The sequence below is a fragment of the Xylocopa sonorina genome, chromosome 4, assembly GCF_050948175.1.
Source record: "Xylocopa sonorina isolate GNS202 chromosome 4, iyXylSono1_principal, whole genome shotgun sequence".
In the NCBI taxonomy this organism is placed as follows: domain Eukaryota; kingdom Metazoa; phylum Arthropoda; class Insecta; order Hymenoptera; family Apidae; genus Xylocopa; species Xylocopa sonorina.
In genome coordinates this window covers 1,916,353-1,937,646 of record NC_135196.1, presented here as the reverse complement: position 1 = coordinate 1,937,646, position 21,294 = coordinate 1,916,353, and the positions used below count along the sequence as shown (strand labels likewise).

General features: G+C 40.4%; 1 protein-coding gene across 1 annotated transcript in view; it reads left to right on the top strand.

Annotated features, from left to right (window-relative positions):
• Window positions 1-20,947, top strand: part of Mesr6 (misexpression suppressor of ras 6) — a 906,227-nt gene extending 885,280 nt beyond the window's left edge. Inside the window, exons 7-8 of the mRNA XM_076894572.1 lie at window positions 18,156-18,374; window positions 20,807-20,947. Coding sequence (XP_076750687.1) covers window positions 18,156-18,374; window positions 20,807-20,936 — 349 coding nt within the window. The 3' untranslated portion in view covers window positions 20,937-20,947. The remainder of the gene's footprint in view (window positions 1-18,155; window positions 18,375-20,806) is intronic.
• The last annotated feature ends 347 nt before the right edge of the window (window positions 20,948-21,294 follow it).

The following is a 21,294-nucleotide window of genomic DNA, read 5'->3' as shown; positions in this document are numbered from 1 at the left end:
AAAAGCTAGTCAACGCTGACTATTAATCTTTATTGTACAGATTTTTGGTTGACCAAAAATCTATCGGGTGACCGGGTGAATATGGTGTATGGCGCGAAACGGGGCGTCGCGACGCGATAAAAATTCACGAAGCTTGAAAAACGAGTAGTGAGATCCAGCATTTACGCCCGCAAACTGAAACTACGTTATCTTGCATTGCATGGAATTTATGCAAAGGCAGATAACAAAATAATTGAACACCGCGTGAATTTGTTATCTATAATCCACCTCCGAACACAATTCGGAGGAGCTTTCACTGTTCTGTTCTTTATTTTCAGAGTGATTCTAATTATTTCTGTTATCCAATCCCTGGTTTCATAGTTAACTAAAAAAATTCAAGATTTATACGTATATAATATAACTAGAATTTTATTTCCAGATGACAAAAATTCTGATGAAGAGATTAAATAAAATAAAATTGAAATTCTGATTAATTATGGATTTCTAAGGTAATATAAAATATTGAAATTAATTCTCGTTATCAACAACTCGATCAGTAATTCGAAAGTTAGTAAAGTGGTAGACCGACTGTACGTAACAGCAAAATGATAAATAAATAAGATAGCGTAACACTCGTGTGACAACGAACCGAGAATATCATGAAAATGCGTGCATCTTGATATGCGAATGAATATTCGAAGACGTGCTTAAAATTTCATTCCTCAGATTTTAATATTCTCTTCTCTCAAAAGTAACAGTCAGTGGAAGACAAAGAGAACTTGCTTCTTTGATCTTTAGCATCTGCGATGCTAGCGGAACATCCGACTAAGTGAACTTTGTGCAGGCTTCAAGATACCAATCGTACAAAAGACAAGGGGAGATATAACGCACGACAATATGAAAACGGCTTATGCAAACAACGGGAATGAATTATTAAAAGGCAATCTTGCATGGGTTTATGTTGAAATTTTGCAAATGTACATTTTTTTTCTCTTTTATTATTAATCTCTAAACAAAATTTTTGTTATTTAGAAAGAAAATTCTAGCTCCAAACATACACACAATTAGTTTATGTGTAATTTACATTGAGGAAGATGATATAGTACAGAATAAATGAAACGAACCCTTTGAACGTTGTTTCTAGTGACACGAACAAGCATCAAAGTTCACGAATGAAAATGAATTAAAATTCAGGGAAGAAACCAAAGTTTCCTAACATTTACTTCATTCTGCTTGATTCTATGATCTACACTTAAAATACCAAAGAAAGACACTTGCAACGAGAAGTTTATCCACAAAAATATTTCAACGAGCCGTATCATATTTTGTATCAGAGATTTTTCGAAAGACACAAATTCCTTCTCACGTAGAAGCAACGTCAGCCGCCCCACTCGTCGTTCTTCGCGACGTTTCATTTCCAGAGGCGATTCGATTTCGGACGCATAAATCGCCAGCAGCCAGGAACAGAAAACATTCGCGGCCGGTCTTCTCTTTATCTGGTTCTAGTTCCTCGTCCTCGTCGCAGCCGTGTGTCTCCGTTTTTTCTCCGAGGGTTCTGCCTACCCTTGCCCCGCTTTCCTTGTTCAGAGGGTGCTAGAGAGCCAGAGGTGGGTGAAACTTTCCAACGAATTTGCATGTCGCTCTCCTAACGATTTCCTTCTTCGAGGAGAGAATTCAGACTCCATCCCTGTTCATCGATAAAAGAAATGACGTTGAATAAAGTCCCCCTTCGTTTCTATGCGAGGATATTCGCGATAGCGCCGCGAGATTCGCCCCGAATATACATTTTCGGTCGCTCATCTTGATACGAGGATTGGTGCTCTCCTGCTATGCCCTCGGAACATCGATACTTTTTAACGAGAACGCGGAAAACTGCTGTAGTTACGTGAATATTTACGAGGAGGAATCCGAAGAAGGTGTACGAGAAGGTAATCGAAAATACAAAAAGAAGAAATACTTATGTTCAAGTATACGAAATATTTCCATGTGGAGTCCGATAAAGCATATAAGATAATCTAACTGGGCAGGTGAACAATTAAAAGGCATATAAAACTCCAAATGTGGTGTTTCAAAATAGCATAGAAAACGAAATCTTTTTCACAGCGTACACGCCGCGCTATCATAGAACGAAGCTTAACTGTAGTAAATCACAAAATCGGCGAACCCCAAAGTTGCTAACGACGTCAATGCAACAACAGTCAAAAACAACACGATTCCCATACCTTGTTGACAAGAGACAGAGCGGCAACCTGGATACCATTTGCGTTTCCTCTTTTTCCCTCCACCTTCAACCGACATCCCCTCTGGATACCCTCTAGATGCGTTTATCTTCCATACTCTATTGATCCGTAAGTGATGGTGCTCCGAAAGGTGGAGGGTGTCCCCTGGCGGGGGTGGATCGGTTCCCGCAGTGAGTAAAGGGCGGTAGGTGGTTTTCACCGTGAAGGGAACCGAGGTTGAACTCGTACTCGTACGATTAGAACGGGGAAAAAAAGGGAGGAAAGTGTAAAAGAACGGATAGGAAGAGAAAACGATAAAAAGAAGCGGTGTGAGACAGAGGGGGAGAGAAAAAGGCTCTAAAAAACCGGCTCGCGGAATGAAATAATAATATTAAGATGGATGGGGGCGAGGGTGCAGGTTCTTCTGTAGGTGACGAGGAAAGGAGAGGGGGAATGAGATGGGTGACAGAGGCTGACAGTGACGCAAGAAGCTTTTTCATCATTTTCAAACCATCCTGGTCTAACCTCACCCTTGAAACGGCCCCAAGCAAATCCATACGCGGCCATGCCTTCTCTCTTTACCTCTGTCTTTCTTCTTCTTCATCCTTTTTTTCCCGAGAGAGAGAGAGAGAGAGAGAGAGAGAGAGAGAGAGAGAGAGAGGGGGGGGGGAGGGAGACGTGCTCCCTATATCGCGAGGGATAAAAGCCCGGCTAACCAGGTAGACTCGCCGTTCGCCGTCATAACCCACGTATTTAATAACGACGTTGTCTTTACACGTTCCTGGAAACGCTCCTTGTATCGTACTAATAAACAGTATCGTACATCAGTAATCGTACAATAATCGTACATAGTTAGAAACATTTATAAATGTTTTGATGTGACGATTGACGGCACTTTTCTTCAATCGAACGATGTATGGTACTTCAATAGCGCGCGCTCGAGAACAACGTGTCAAAATGCTCTCCATTTAAGGATACAAACTTCCCGAAACGTTTGACCACCCTCCACTAGTTCGTGCCCTACAAACAAGAATGGAGACTCCGAAGTGCCCCAATGCTCCACATCCCCATGACACGGCCATCGACGCACCAGCGGCCATCTTTATGAAACACCCCCGTTAAACGACGAATGCGTCCAATGCTTCTGAATTACGACAACCAGCGTGAGTGACGCAACGTGTCGTTTCGTAATTCGACTTAACCGTTGCACTTCCTCTATTCTGCACATCAAAAATATATCGACAAACTTCTCGAGCAGTTTTACGTTGTGGCAAAAATAATGCTACACTTTCATAAAACATATGATTGCTCAATCTCGCGACTATTAACAGAGGACTGGTTTACCGAACGCGAGTCGCTCGAAAACTGGTCGCTCTAGGTTTAAGGTGGAACCACGATTCGAGCAAACACGCATGCAAATCTACTAGAGGGGGTAAAATCATTCCGGTTCTCGATTCTCACGATCCCACGAATCTTGATTCCTTTCCGGTCCTAGACCTTGTACTCTGGACCACGTGGAGCCCCGAAGACGCGCAAAAAGCCTTTTGTCAACGCTGGTTCCTGCGACTTGACGACAAAACCTCCATACACTTCGTATTCTTCGCATATACCATTCACATTTTCAGTTATGATTAGGATATATTCTCATTAAACCAAAAAGATAAATGTACAAAGATAATCACGTCATCAACTTGTTTCATATTATTCCAATTCATGTGCATTTCTCCGAGTTCTATCTTCGATTCTTAATTCTTCTATCGTCCACTTCTGATTCTCTGTAAAACGTGGAGAATTCTGAATGAATACCGATCTACGTGCTACGTACAAGTTCGCCTCGAACTCTCGACTCTCTTCACGTCCGTTTGCATTTGAAACAATTCTTTCTAGAATCTGATAGCACGAGTCTCGCGAGCCGCGATCCGCGAGTCGAATGAAAAGCAAGAACACCGGAGCCAGCGGTGGCGCAACGATCGTTAGAAATTGTTATCGCGACGCGTGATCGCGCGTGGATCGCCTGTACGAACACCGCCGTCAAAGATAAAAGGGAGAAGCGAAGAAACGAACGGAAACGCGGCACGAATACGCGCGGATGACTGAAAGTATTGGAGCAAGTTTGAGAGCGTCAAGGGCCCTCACTGGCCCCCGGCTGCTACACACCCCCTTCCGCCTCCTCCTCCTCCTCCTCCTCCTCCTCCTCCTCTTCCTCTTCCTCGTCTATATTCCCGGACGGTCGGGTCCTTGGATTCACGTTCAGTTTTTATCGCGCCCCTTTGTTCTAGTCCCACGGCGCGACCCTTTGCGCATACATCGCACGACAATGTGTCGTTTTTTCTTGTTCCGGGGGCCGGTTCGCGTAATGGACCCTTTGCACGGCCACCTTGAGGGCTCCTTCTTTGCCAGGGACGTGATTCAGAGGGCGCATCTGCCATGCGGATTCCTTCCTCCTGCCCAGCGTCGCGTTCTTCTTAGTATCGTTCGAGGCGGCGTGATTTGACGACGGTACGCATTGATGATCGATTAAACTCTCGCGTAGGATAAATGTAGGATAAAAGTCGTAAACGTATTAGATGAAATAAAAGAAATTCTTTAATTAATTTATTATTTGATTTCAATAATTTCAAGTGTTCTTAATGTTATTATTGTTATTCACGTTATAATGTTATTAATGTTATTCACAAATAAAACATAACACACCTAGTTAAAAAAATATTAGAGTATGCAAATATAATATGTTTCTTAAATTTATTCACGATCCCAGTATTAGACACACTATTTTCTATGGATGCCTATTATTGCGGCTTTGAAACTGTCAAGCATAACCACCATAAATGACACATCCCATGATAAACCTAGACCCCTAGAGAAAACTATTCCAAATAAATATGAAGAAAAGAAATATTTGACATAGCAATTTCAGTAACATAATGTATACTTCGCATAATACCAAGAAAAGTGAATAAATTGTTCTGCAGAGGTTGAAATGTCAGTTTATATTATTTCCTTTTTGATTTTCACGTTTATTCATTATTAATTGTGAATTAAGTACATACATATAACAATCTTAGTTCATTCTTCTGATTCTACTAAACGATATGAAAATAATATGCGTAAAGAATACCGCGTTACGAACGGAATTAAAAATGTTAAAAATTCAGGATATAAAGAATTGGGCGCATCCAAAAATCGGCTACGTTCCTGAACCCCTGATATTGCATTTACATATCTCCACACGGTCGTGCCTGAGAATCTAGACCCGTAGACGAAAAAAGAACGGAAGACGCGCCCCTCCGTAAGAATTATACTACATCCCCTTCCTCCGCATTCTCGTTATTTCTCTTCTTTTCTCCGTGACTCATATGGTCGTCTACGTGAGCAGCGTTCTTCATATGCGGGCCCGTTAATTCGTGCGAGATCACGTCGCCATTCAGTGATCTATCGTCACCTTTACAACATCGTATTCGGATCAAAATCCAAAGACGAGGTGATGGAGAACACTTGCGGATATGCATGCCATAAAGTATTTTAGACGGCTCCTATTGTATGCTCTCTTATAACCATAAAATGTAAAAATAATGCATTTTTGATCCTTTGCCTAAAAAAATAGAACACCTAAATAAAGATTCGACTATTATTAGTCTAATTCTATATGTTACGTATATTCCTTACCAATTTGTATATATATACATGGCGTCTACCATGTTTAACTAACTCATATATATAAGAGTGGACTATCGATGTTTTTATTTTATTTGAGTGAAAAATTTGAATATATATATGAACAATTTATATATATATATATATATATATATATATATATATATATATATATATATATATATCCAATTATACGGAGATTAAAGGTTGAAGAAAAATGAATCCATCGTATTTCCGGCTCGTAGCGTTCGTATCGAATCCACTCGAGTAAAACTGTCGAACAGGCTCGGTGTCTTAATTACGAGCAGGATCGGCAATTTGCACTTGGGATATCGACTTAACGAACTTTCCCTTTGTCACTCGTCCCAATCGATCGCGGTTGAATACCATCGGGGGTCGGTGGTAATAATTTTTTAAGAACTCTTCACTTCCTATTCTCCCGAGTCTCTACCCGTCCCGGGCGTGCATTTCTGCGGCCGTGATTCGTACAAATTGCAATTTAACAGTGGCGAAGAAGGAGCGCGGCCGGTTGCGGGCCAAAGAACGGAAGGAAAGGAAGGAAGAAAGGGAACGAAGTAGGCGAGGTGGTCGCTCTTTGCTCTCCTCGAGGAATTTTATCGAGAGACGTAATCCTGCGGAAGTGGGAGGCGCGGGGTCGTTTAATAACGTAATTAGTCCGAAGGATCTGAAATTTCTGCGGCGGATCAGGAATAAATTAATGCAATTATCCTCAATCGAGGATGGTCGCAACTGAACGAAAGAGGTGGAGCGTCGAACTTCCTTCCCTAAACCTCCTTTTTTTTTCTCAGTTAGTCACGACACCACGTTCTGCGAACCATTTTACCTTTATTATTCCAGACTTTCGGGCGTAGGTGGATCGTGTCCAGACCAAGAGAAATCGAAGGGATTATTCGTCTAAAATCGATTAACTCTGTTACGATATGTTTGAAATTTTGTATGAAAAATATACTATCCTCTACTGCTAAACAAAGCAAACTGCATTCCACTAGTTTTATTCTCTACTTTTCCCTTATATTTTCTACCAACTTTTTCTTCCATTCCTATCGATATATATTTCCACCACTAAACTTTCCATTTAAACACATAATCAAAAGTCCAAACTACGGGGGTGGTCCGATAGTTAGCCGCAGCGCTCTTCTTTGGTGCTCGAGAAAGGAGCCGTAAAGGGCTGCGGCCATCGTTATTCTCGTGAGAAACAAAAGAAAACTATACTGGCTTGTTAAAACTATATAATACAGTCATGATACTTTGAGATCGGCAGATGCTGATGCATAGACATTTAATTCTATAACCAGTGTAAGAGAAATATTACTACGTTGACGATTACCGTGTTCCTCTCATTTTTCTCCCAGGAGGAACCCATATGATGATTAGCCTTTCTGATAACTCGTTGTCGCTACACCCTGAGCTTCATTCTTCACTCGAAAAAACATGTCCAATATCAGACCACGCCATGGATGAACGCTTAGTAACGTCTCATCGATTGAACTCAACCAATAAACTTAGTTTTCTCTTTTACCTTTTTATGCACCGGCTCAAAAGCTGCATCCTCGAACTCGTTTTTAAATGAATACTCGACTGAGCCAGCCGCCCCGCGGGTGGTTCCCTTAGCATGCTAAATATCCCGCCGTAACCGCCTCTGAAGAAAAACGTAAGTTCCTAAAACGCTTAACCATCGTTTAGTAGTGACGCTGGCCTCTGTTTTTCTTTTTCTTCTCGTCCTTTCTCTTTTCGGGGCGGGAGTTACAGAGAGAGCTTTCCGCGGACGAGGCGAGCAGCTATGGTCAATTATTAAGTTAACGACACACGTCGGCGTAGCGTGTTCCCTGAATCGCTTCACCTGTACGCGACTTTCATCGTAAATACTCTGCTTTGTAAGTCTGCCATTATGCAAAACGCTTCTCTCCTTTATACGCTCGCTGCGATAGTTAACGGACAGATAAGTGTACTTTGTGAATACAATTTTTTTACATTCATGCTGTTTTTATAGATTGTATCCTTTCTCTGATGTTACAAAAACTTTTCAAAAACACATTCCCTTTGAGAGATCGCGATGAATCGAAGGAGTAATTGATCATTACTGCGTATGCGCGTTTCCGACATTTTAATAACGCGCGCGGGGCCATCCTTGTCCGACAACAAACACGTGCTTGATTAAAAATTAATTAAAAATTCTAAAAAATGTTGTCTAACTCTATTCTTACTGTGTGCATACATAACTGTACGTGTTTGTTTAATTTAAATATGCGTGATTTTAGTTAAAAATGATTGAAACTGTTCTCAAAATTTATAAGATGCATTTATTGACGAATAAAATAGAGACAGAAATTTGACAATCCAGTCGCATTCTATTTTCCCTGTGGAGGTTCTTTTCTTCGATACGAATTATAGAAAGTATTGACAATTATTACATACAACTGCATTTCAATCTAGTCAGAAATATATTAATACCTGATTTCTCGGTAAATTGGAAAACTTACACGAAGGGACAAGAGATTAATTATGGTCGAACTAATTTTGAAGACCGTAGAAGAGTTGGGTAAAACCGGTCTCCTCTGAAAACGTGCGAATATGAGTTCTCATACTTCTCCCCTGTGGTCTCCTCGTATGAATTCAAATGTCCAGCCAATACGGAATGTCTTCCGCGGGGCTTCCTCTCGTCCGGTCGAACGACGGATGATCCAGCTTGTATCGTGCGAGCTCGTGTCCTGGAATAGGTTAAGACAGCTGACGCGATCCCAGACCGCGCGGGATATCATTTACATAGGGCCCTGATTTAAGGCACGCCAGGATCACGTTGTTCGTCTCTTCTATCCCGAAGACGGGCACCCTTGCACGGTTGTTACGCCGCATAAAATGTATAATTAGTAGGGGCCGGTTTTATGGAAATTCCCTGCAATAATAGGCGACGACGTGCGCCGCGGACGCGCATCGCATCGTATCGCATCGTATCGTGTTACTTGTGTTTCTTTTCTCGTTAAATATTCTCGCCTGGCAGTCATGTAAATTTCACGGAGAAATTACGTTACACCACCCGGCTGAAATCTCACGATTAACCGATATCTCGTTCCGTTTATCGTTCAGAAATTCCGTTACGGTGAAATTGTCCCGCGTGAAGTTCTTAAAACCATCCCTCACACCAATTTAGAAAATAAAACGTCTCTTAGCGAAGCAAACGTTTATTATGTGCGAGCAAGTGGACGCAGTTAATACCGGCCGTGATTACAACATCGAACAACTTATTGTTTCTACGCTATTCGTGATTACCCGTCCTACGAAGCGTTCAAATTTTCGAACAAATAAAATGTTCACTAATCACGCGACAATCACTATCAAGTGTCCAGTAAATAATTATATACGAACCGGTATCTCAAAGACTATTATACGATCGCGTGGAAACGTAAGTAAGTATAAAAGTCAATTTATTACTCAACTACGATGGGTTAATTACATTTCCATAAAGCGGCATCGATCGATTTCGCGTTCTGTTTTCGCTCCGCATTATTAACCTTCTTCTTGAGGTTATCAATGAACGCTGGAGAAGAAGGGTTGTTCCATTTTCCCCGAGCGAGATTTATGCAAATAAACTCCTAGTTACGGCCTATTTAAACGATGAAAGGAAACATCAACGAAGACGGGAATAAATCTTTTTTTGCCGTCGGATAGTTCGGCATTCAATTATCGTTGCGAATAGGCAAAGGAACCGGGGTGTCGAGAAACGGCGGGGAAAAAAAACAAGGAAGAAAGGATCTTTCGGAATTTCTAATGAACTGTGTGAACTTCAACCCGTTCTCTAGGCGTAACCTAATTAAGTCCTGGACTGCGTATGCAAATTTTCGCTCAGCGGGACACGCAGTGGTTAAAACCAGCCTTCCTATTCTGCGCTCACCCTCTTTCGTCCCTCTTTTTCCGGTATCGTGCCTGGAGGATCATTTCCGCAACGATTTTCAACGACACGCATTCTCAGCCGTCAACGACGCGACGCCAAGTCGATCCTTAATTAATTAATCTCGCGCGGAAAGGGTCGCCGCACGAACTCCGTCCCAAGATTTAAACGTCGAACGGCGCTGGGTACAAACTCCCGAGTTTTTTTCTAATTACCCTTTAGACCAAGTGAATGGGAACATCTGTCCAAGGTTCTTTTTATTTCAAATATTATGATATTAGTAAAATAACTTTGTAATACGTTTAATTGCGTTTTACTCGCTATTTCACATTAATTCACGTCGTCGCCGGGGAAAATTTAACGTACAACAAAAAGTTAAAGAACTTTGGGGACTTGTCTCGATTCTTACGTGAATGATCTGTCTGAGGCACGGCCCGTCAAAGCGCAACCTGCGTGTCCCACCTGCGAGTGCAGCTGAATGCACCGTATATCGACGATAGTGTCGATAGTTCGATGGGGATGAATCTATTGATCTGTTGATTGGAGGAGCCACCCCTCAGAATCGCTTCGATATACAGTCGTATACCTGCCACAACCCCAAATACGATCGTGCTACCTGCGAGAGCATGCTGCTGCAAATTGTCCTGGTTTCAGAGCCACGTGCCACCAGTCAGGTACATCTGCGATATCAGACACGCATCGTTGATCTTTTCAATTTTAACAATCGATACGAACATTCATTCGATTCGCACTGTATATCGGAATGAAAAAGGATACTTCTATAATTGGATGAGTGGCGATGTCCATACAGTTTAAGTAATACGAAGCAGGAGCGGAGAAATTATTCTCAACAGAAATGTAATTGCAATGATTGCAAGCAATTTAGTAGGGAAACACATCGAACACCCACAAACCGATTTTTATGAAATTTATATCGAAGATAAATATTTAACACGTATATTTTATCAGCACGATTACAGTCCTTAAAATTCGAAATATTCTTATGTTATGTAAATTTTTTTATATAGAAAAAAGGCATCAGTTTCATAGGGAGAAACATCATTATAATTTGGAACGATGCACCGTTTTAAATAGAAGGTGTTTAGATTGCTAATATCAAATTATAGAGCAGTTTGTTCTAGACCATGATCCGAGGGGAATCCTATGGTTTCACGCGTTTAGAATTACGATGATTGCCTCGTATTCCGTGGGAATCACTGTGGTTAGTATAATAAGGATAATGATTATAGAAAAAATTTGTAGGGGAATAATCTACTAGAAGGAGAACTACAATTCATAGATTAATTCGAGAATGATCGTATATTAGGAATCATATTGCTGACCTAAAACCCAAGTACTGATCGAGCTAATTGCACGCACATTCATACAAGTGCTTCAACGATATTGCTTTAAATAATTAAATAACTAAATATTTAAATAACTAAATATTTAAATAAAATAAGATATCCCCAAGAGTCGAATTAAAATGAACAATTTCTTAATAAATCTTACTCAGTTACACATTTTTTATTGGCACCATTTATTCAAATGGCCTCTGCGAGATTTCAATCGAAATTGTAAATTATTCGCTCATTATACGACGACTTATTTCCGCGCAGACGCATTACAATTGCAAAGCAAAGTGTTGCACGCAACGTGTACGCATTTTAAATAAGCTCCACGACGAGCTTTTACGTTCGATCACACGCATGATCGCGGTTAGATCCATATTCATTAAAAATTGGTAACTCGATATCGGGTGTATTGTCCTAACATATCCGACGCACATGCCCGAGATAAGGTTGCTTAGTTATTCAACGGAGAAACCAACCGAAGAAAGCGATACATTTATTATACAGGATTTCTAAACAATGCTCTGGACGGGTTCGTCTTGTGAACGATGTTTGCTCGTGGGCACGATTTCGTATCGCGTTGAATATTCCCAAACCGGAAGATAAAAAAGATCCATCCATTATTTTAGACCGTATTTTAGACCGTATTTAGAAGAAAAAGAAATAAAGATGTGCTATTCTCTAGATCAGTTGGGAAATGGATTATTTTTTATAATTAAATGCTCTGTTATTCTTGCAGGCTGAATATTCGCATGTGATACTCTAAGAGATTTCATCCTTTGATCATTTTATTTGTAATTGGACTGAAATATATTAATTAAATTAGGTAACGGTTTTTTACGCAATTAATTGCCAATACTATACCATAATCTGGAATAATTTATTATTTTATCCTTCATCTAACGTGCTCTGAAAGTGTCGCTATCCGAATGATATATTGTTCCTCCAAACGTAACATTGTTGCTGCAATCTCTCACACCCGATATTGTACGAGTAAAATTCCAAAAGAAATTATTTCTTCTCGAATACTTCCACTAAATTTTTTCTCTGACATTCTTTCGCTTAAAAATTTGACGATAATATATGAAACCAAACTGTTTTACCCTAAAAAAATGTAACTTTCAGCCATCATTTAAGAAAAGTTTCGGATCGTCGTTAGAAACTGCAGATACCACTTTTCATCTCAAGAGTAGATACATAGAATATGGTGATATTGTTCAGAGTATCGATTGAGTACCGAGCGACGTTCGTCGAACCATATGAAAGAGAAAAACGAGAGAGAGAGAGAGAGAGAGAGAGAGAGAGAGAGAGATTGATAAAAAAAGCTCGAAGATCCCCTTGTGTATCCGGATACGCTCCGCTCCTGTCAGTCGTATGTCAACCCTCGTTGTTTTTTTGCCGCGCTCTTAATAATTGATCATCTGATTACGATACATTATACCCCCCTTCCCTTTTTTTCTACTTTGGTATACCGTCGGAGAGGGCATTATTCGTGCGCCGAGGGAAACAGAGTGAACGGGCGAAACAGAGAGGGAAACTTTTTCTTCCGTCATCGCCTGGCCGAGGGACGGCCATTTGCATATAGGCCCCCTTATCGACAAATACACCGGGGGCGCCCCATCGTAATGAGGGCCCCCACCCCTCGCCTTCCATCCCTCCTTCCTTTATTTTTTTTAACTCGGACCGCCATTGTCCGTTAACTCATTCGACGTTGCAGCAGCGTGGACCAGCTTCGTATCTCCCTTCCTTCCTCGTTATCCTCATCATCTTCCTCGTCACCTCATCCCCGTCCTCTCTCTCTCTCTCTCTCTCTCTCTCTCTCTCTCTCTCTCTCTCTCTCTCTCTCTCTCTCTCTCTCTCTCTCTTCGACTGGATTCGTTCGGTGCGCTTCTGTCGCTCCGAACGAACCGCGGCGTTTCGTCGCTGCGAACCGCGTTAAGGAGAAAAAAAAGAACCCAGCGACGAGGAATAACAGAACCGGTTGCGTGTCGAAAAATATGAATCATAGAGATAGGAACTAGAAGCGTAAAAGCGTTCTAGAGATTCTCTACCGTGACATCTGCTTTCCGAGATAAATGCAGGAAAAAAAAAATGGCAGACGAAGAGAGCGCATCGCTGATGATGGAACCCTTCCGTTTGCCGCGAGACGCGTGAGAACGATTGTATCTGGTCCAACGTGACAATCGCAGCGCAATCGAGCCGTTTTGTATTGTTTGATACAGTGTTCGATGATTTATTTAATGACTGTTCAAAGTGTTTTTACAGTAAAAGAATAATTTAACCGTTGAACGCTGCACAGTGATACCGCTTGAGCAGCATATTATTTCGTAATGAAGGAGCAACGCATCTAAGAAGAATATTACTATTTATCATGCTTAAAAGTAAAATTTCTGCCTTCTCGCGTACGAAGACGGATCCACTTAATTTTTCGAAATATTTGACTACTCAAACAATGATTCGTTTAGATCACAATTTCCTAACCTGTGTTTCGCAAACGATCATTAAATGTCCGCGCGAAAATTTCTGTAACAGTCGACGTAGAAAACAACCAAACGAATCTCCGGTCTGCTTTTTTTTAATGAAAATTGAAAAACATTTCTTTCATAGGTATGACCTTGAAAAATTGAAATAAATTTTTATTTTGTTTATCTAAGAACTCCGAACACTGGTTTAGATAATTGAAATTTTACCCTAATTTCGTTTATGTTCTATATTTTTATCGCTTAGTCATTAACCCTTTGCACTCCGTTGTCGTCGCTACGGCGACACGGCACGCCAGCATCTACAGGCAACATTGTATCTTTATACGGGTAGGAAGATGTTTCGGCACGCGCTAACGATAAGTGTCATCGGTCTGGCGACCGAGCTTGCTTCGTTTCTTTCAATCGTATTTTTGTCTGTCAGCGTAAAACACAAAAAAATGAAATTTGAAAAGCGACCAGACCACCGCTATTGAGCCTAAGTCTGATTTATCGTACGGTTCTCCTGAACCGATCCAATTTTTCAAGCTTTTTTTCACGGATGATCTTATTGATGATATAATAAGACAAACGAATAACTATGCACAATATCTGTTTGGACGAATCGATAGTGCAGTTTAAAGGGAAGTCTCACGTCGGAACGTCTTGTTCGTCCGGATCTACCGGTTACGACAAGGATTCCGCTACATTTGTATCAGAAACTCCTAAATAAAATTCCCGAGGCAGAGGGATGTCATATGTTTACGGACAGGTATTATACCAGAATACCTTTGGCAGAGGAATTAATAAAAATGATGCGCCACTTAACTGGAACTATAAAAACAAATAGAAAAGGTATTCCAAAGCTACCGAAAAAAAATTTTCACAGCAGGAAACCTTTATTAGAAAAGATGGGGAAGCCATGTTTTTAGCCTGGAAAGACAAAAGAGTCGTTTCCCTTTTGAGCACGTGGAATGATGCTGGAATGATGACGGCAAGATGAATTCTGCGAGGAGGGAAGGAGATAAACATTAGGAAACCTAATGCAATTGTAAGCTATACAGCTTCCATGGGCGGCGTTGATCGAGCCGATCAATACGCAGCCACGTATTGTTTTTTGAGAAAATCACTGAGGGAGGTGGAGGAAAATGTTTTTTTGGGGCATGGAAGTCTGTGTGATCAATACATATATTATATATAAGACTGTAAAAAAAAATCGAAATGAGAAACCATTGACACATTTGAAATATGTGAAACTGCTAGTAGATCAACTAGTTAACGAATTTCGACAAGAAAGATCGAGAGCTTCATCTTCTGCATCTGCATCTGTTGAGATAAGGCTAAACGGGAAGCTTCACGTAATGCGGAAGGGCAAAAAAACAGATTGTGTCGTTTGCTCTAACAGGCAGAAGAAAGGTGAAAGGCATGAAACCAGTGAATATTGTGATACTTGTCCTGGCAAGCCACGAATGCATCTTGGGGATTGCTTTTCACGGTATCATACTATGAAGAATTTTAAAAGATAATTGTTATTTTTATGTATTGTTATATTCTTTACATCGTAATTGTGTTAATAAAACATAGCTTTCAAATGTATACAAGCTTTCTTTAATGACACGGCAGGGTCTTTGAGCTTCCTCAATTGCGCGGTCGCAACATTGTAAACACTTTCGGAGTAGCTGATGGTCATGATCAAAATGTTCCAGAGTAGCTGAAACCTCTTGCTAAAAAGTGCGCGGAGTGCAAAGGGTTAAAAAAACATTCAGTGCGTCCGAAAATGGAGGAACGACGAACGCGTCCCACAAAATATCCAGCAAACCTTCAGGAGAACCAATCGTAGAGTACGCGGGACCGTACGTAGTACCGGTTTCGTAGACTCGAGGGGCCGATCGTTACTGAGTTCGTTACACAACTGTTAGGATAATCTGCGGTGAGAATCATGAGCCGTGATACATGGACGCAGGCGTGTATGGGTCTTGTCCGGCCCCGGGGGTGAGGGCAGGTGTACCACCCGAGAGAATAATTAATATTCAGCGAGGAAAAAGTGGGTGAGAGCCAGCGATGGTATTCTCCTCTGAACAGTTAGCGGATTAGCAAACGGGCGCGCCGCTTCTAGACACGCAGCTGGTCCCTCCGTGGAAAGACTTCCAACCCCAATTATGTACGTCTTGTCGATCGTCCCTGCACCGTAATTGTTTCACGTTTGATCTGCTAGCCGGGCACCGGCCCGAAATTTCGTGGGACTGATTTTATCGGACTTCTCCGACCGCCCTCTGTCCGCTTCCTCTCTTTCCCTCTCTTTATTCCTGGAACTTTCGAATGTCCATTACACCGAGATCCATATCGAATAAACCAGTAGGTGTACACGATATCGGAAATTCTGTCCAGATTTTTTTAATTTGATTCATTAGAAGCTACTTCGAGGACTGGTCAGATACAGACTGAAACACTGTAATCGATTATCATATTTTCTCTTACAAGTAAGCGAAATTCTAATTATAGCGTGCAAAAAAAGGGAGGGTGTTCGAAAATTTCATGTCACGCAGACATGACACTTAAGTCTAAATCCAAATTACTTACATCGTTCTTTTATCCTTTCGTTCATTACTTCAACAATACACATATCGAAATTCGGTTATTATTCTTCACTCATTAACTTATTCGGATGTTAGCGCCACTTTAGCCACTTTAATGGTTACTCTAAATACTTTCTCGTAATTCATTTTTCGAATTTTCTTCACTTATCGAAATAAGTGTTCCGTTTTACGTTGAGATTGATCAATTAGTGTTTAAGATGAGAACAGTACACAGAGACGGAAAAATTATGAGCCGTCAGTCTGATGTCGTAACTTTATCGTTTTTTACAAGTGTTAATTAATATTTTTCACGGTTTCTTTTCACATGCAACAATAATATCTATCTTTGGCTAAAAAATATACTTTGAATTTTTACATTTCGTGCGTCTGCTATGAAATGGTAATAGTTTGAAGTGAACGAGTTCCGACTCCATGATCTATTAATTTCATTAAAGTTTTCAACAACCTTCCCATCATATTGCAAATAAATAATAGGTGATTTAGACTTCCTTCGAACCTGAAGAATAACTCCTAACCTTGTTAATATTTTAGGTGCTCGCGTGACAGGAATGTCGACCACTTTTTACGACCACATTGCTTTGAAATGTCAATCAGCAACACGGCAACGATACAATTTTGCGAGTAAATCGTAATTCACTGGCATAGATAGCCGCGATCTTCGAATGAAATCTTGGTAGCGTTGATAACGGGAATCGTGTAGTCCGCAACCCGCAGGACGAATTGCAGCTGCAGAAAACGAAAGAAACTTATGATCAGATAAGGGTGAGCTTGGGTAGCGCGAAGATAGCAGTTAAGTACATATAAAAGAGTTAGAGAAAAAGAGATGCCGGAAGAGGAGTTAGAGGGAAGCGGAGTACAAATTACGACCACTCGGAACTGGTCTTCGTAGTCGTGTTAACTTTTGTCGCGTGCCTTCGGGAAATGCCTCAACTTTTGCAACCACGTGTTATCGTTTGTGCATTATAAACTTTCCATTGCTCGATCTTTCCCTCTCCACTCTTTTCCTTTCCCTTCCGCTTTTCTTATTTACAACGCGTTAATCAAATTTATGACTCGCTCTTACGCCACGTCCGACATAGAATCGGACGATCGAATTTTTACGCTCTTCCGAACTCGTTGAATCTTAATTTTACTTTCCGCGTTGCCATAGTCCTTCCTTCTTTTCTCCTTCTTAAACCGTGTCGAATATTTATCTTGGAATATTCGGAAAGAAATTTTATTCGCCATAGTATTAAAACTTTATTCTTTTCTAGCTCTGAGGTAACATAAATGAAATTTGAATTTATTTACAACTGTTGCAAATATTTAATTTATTGTGTTTTCTCTTACAACCTTCCCATTTTTGTACATCCCGAATTTTTATACATATATGAGCCGTTTATTCTGAAACTGACCCAAGTCCATTTTTGAGAAAGATCAAGCTAGCTATCTTATTATTTACATTTTCACGTTGGCTTTTAATTTTCAAGCAAACTGTAAATTATGCCAGGACATGATGGGCATACTACGCTATGGACCACTAAAGCGCCGTGATTTCTTTAAATCTCTCCTGTATACCTAGTCTATAGATGAGCAATAGATTGTTATGTAATTTATATAGTCAAAAGATTTCCTGAATCGCATAAATCGTATTTTTCAAGTGTTTTAATGAAGTATAAACTAAATTGAATTTTGTTTCCTCTGGATTTGAACCATTTTAAATTATATCGAATGAACTTTGTGTGGACGATCATTCTGAAGATGAAAGTGCACACTTAATAATTACTATTTTTTTAATAGGAGTTGTAAATAATAATAATAGCGAATTCTCTTAGGTACACTTAAGAAGCGTATCCTATACGCATATTTTTAACACGTAACATCGTTAAAACGCGAACTCTTAGATATCTTGATTTAAACATAAATAGATAACTTAAGTCACTTTCAAAATAAACGACTCATATCATGCGCTTAATAATAATACAAGTGTAACTTCTTTTGTGTTTCAGATACGAAGCCGTAGAATTGATCTATCGCGAGCTGATCAGCGCTTACAAACAATCGGAAATTGATTGGAAAACAATTCACGATGCAGGGTGTACCAGAGACGATACTGATTTGCCGGATCATGTCACCAAGCCTAATGATCTCGATCGTTTGGTCACTGGAACATTTAGATCGTTTCTGGCAGCTCTGCCTGCTGCTCCAACGATTGTTACAATTGCAAGGTAACAGGGTCAAATGCTCTAAACAACTTTTGTAATTTTCGCTCACCATAAACAGTCCACCTTTTATTACCTTTTATCTTTTTGATAAAAAAAAGGCAACTAACAGTAGAAAATATTCAAAACATATACGTCGAATGAACAACAGAAACGTACATACACACGTCTCAACAGAAATAAATTGAACACGGTAAACGATATCGTTTCGAAGCTTTCAAATTTTTACTGCGCCCATTACGAAAATCTCTCTAATTTAATACCACCCGCCGATCAATCATCAATAAAGCACGCAGCCCCAGAACGTTTGAACAAACCTGACAAACTGACCAAAAAATCAGTCGCGGTATCTTTGAAAATAAACCAAGTTATCTATCGCGAAATGGAAGAGGGGAACGAAAATAGCCGGCGATAAAAGTGCAGCCGCGAAATGTTTCGAAAGCGCGGCAAATTGAATTCCAACGCTGTCCGCCTCCGTCGACGTGGTGGGTATACATACATATATATAGAGAGAGAGAGATGCAATAGAACGGCGGGCTCGCAGATGGCGCGGAAGAAGATGCTGGGAGGGTTTGAAATAGAGAAAAAGGGAGGATCGCGAGGGGTGGCATGGTCGGGGCTGGGCAAGGGGTGGGTTCATGGACATTTGACTACCATCAAGCCCCACCCTCCGTGTAGGTAAGGGGTGGCCGCGCAAGGGGTGAACAAAATCAAACCCCCGACCTTTCGGCGCTCGTTGTTAGATGTCTCTGCCTTCGATGTCCCGTGACAGATGCTAATTATTCCTTTATATCCGTTCCCACGGGCTAATTGGCCGGATGATTAAGGCGAGACGCTGTAATCCGTTTCTCAATTTCGCTGGATTCTAGTAATAAACAAGCCGCGGCATGGGAAATGGTAATTTATGAAACACACGCAGGAGACGCAACGACGCTAATGAGATCATCGCGTCAAACGAGACGTCTGGGAGGATTCGTCTTTGGACGGATGCCGCTGAACCCTATTTGTCGGATTTAACCACTTCTTCGAGCATGACACGGCGTAGCTTGTTACACTTTACGCGGCTTTAATACCTACGGGTATACTGATTCTTTTTCAAATTTGTTTTCCTGTTACCAAACGAACGAAAACATTATTATTATTTATACCACTATCTTATCAATTCAAGTACTCTTTATGACAACAGACGAAAGTATACTGTGTTACAGAAGTAATAGCAAACTAGAATGTGACAAACATAATATTCTATTAAATATCATTTCAGTAGTATATTAATACTTTTAAAATATTTTTCGCAAGATTAATCGCTTCCAGACGAAAACGGAGTATGAAAGATTCAAACTTTCTTAAGTAAAAATGTCTAATGTCGAAATTATACTATAAGGGCGTGATTGAAAATAATAAAATCAGCTGCGAATGGTTGATTTGGCGCCATCTCGTGATAAAATTAGGGAAACGGTATTTGGACTTCCGGCAGTGGCAGAAAAAAAATCGATTTCATCCTACTCGGCCCACTTGGAACTCTCCAAGACCCCTTGCTCTCCACCATCGGCACCTCCACCTCCCTTTCTCCCCCGGCTTCCGGGGAAGACGCGGAAACGACGCCGGATGTCGCCTCTGGACGGCACCGAGGTTCTTTTGCAGTTTGCCAGACAGCGATTAAACAGGAACGGAAAGTTATAGCGCGCGTTACGAAAGCGAAAAGAAACTACCTCTTTCCGTTTTCTCACGGTAGACATCGCCAAATATTCTGTTATTGCTTACTTCTGTTAGTACTCGCCATTGAGTTACTTTTATTTGTAATATCTACGTTCTGTTACCAATTGCTCTTCTTTATTTATAAGTAGGTATTGGTTTCTTACTTTTTTCTTCCAATATGAAAATAAAGTTATCATTCATCGTTTTAAATAAAATACTCTTAGAATATTAGAAAACTAAACAATTTACTAATACTTTAGATATTAAGGATGTACCATATATAATATGTGTGTTAAAGTTTCTATAATTCTATTAATATTCTAAGGATATCAATCCGTATCACAAAATTTATATCTTAAATAATTCACGATTATTTGCTGTAACGTACTTCGTTTGAATAGCTATAAACACACGAAAAATTAAACAAATACGGATATTAATGTATGAAAACGTTCACGATAAAATGGGCTTTCAAACTACATCTCGCGTACCTTACAACATGTTGAAAATTTAACTTTTACTTAAATTTTAATTTACTTAATTTGACTCAAGCTAATATTTCAAAGTGAAAAATTCATAAATCACACGTCACTAGTTCACATGCTCTGACAAGAAAGAATAATAATAAATTCAAAAATTGACTTCTTACATGTTTTAAAAACTCGCAAACCTTTGGATACACCCACTAATTAATGAAGTAGCCTACAAATACGAATCAAGTGACCAATATTCTTTTACAGGTCCAGCGAAGACGATTACTGCCCGGCAGAGGACGTCGATCAGATCCAGCTGGGTGTTCTCGATGAACTTCGCCAACGTCTGGGAGAGGTCGACATCAGATTGGCCTATCAAGAGGAAGAAACTCTTTGAGCATTAATAAAATTGTATGCATCACCCTTCTTCTCCTCTCTAAGATATATATATTGTGATCCGCCGCAATGTTCATTTTAATAAATCGGAGGTCCTCGTGAAACTATTCACGTTCGTTAATCACATCTCTTCTCTGAGCATTGTACCAGTCTTAAAAATAAACCTCGAGAGTTCGAGCACCGGTTGTTATTAAGATGAGTTCTTGAGTGAGGACCAAGTGAAAAGCTCGCGAAGACCAATTACACTCGTCTCACCCCTGAAGCGGTAGGGAAGAGGGGGGGAGGGGGGGGGGGAGAGGAGGGCAAAGAAAAACTAAGTCGAGAAGTCCAGCGACAGTACACCGAATCGATGGAATACA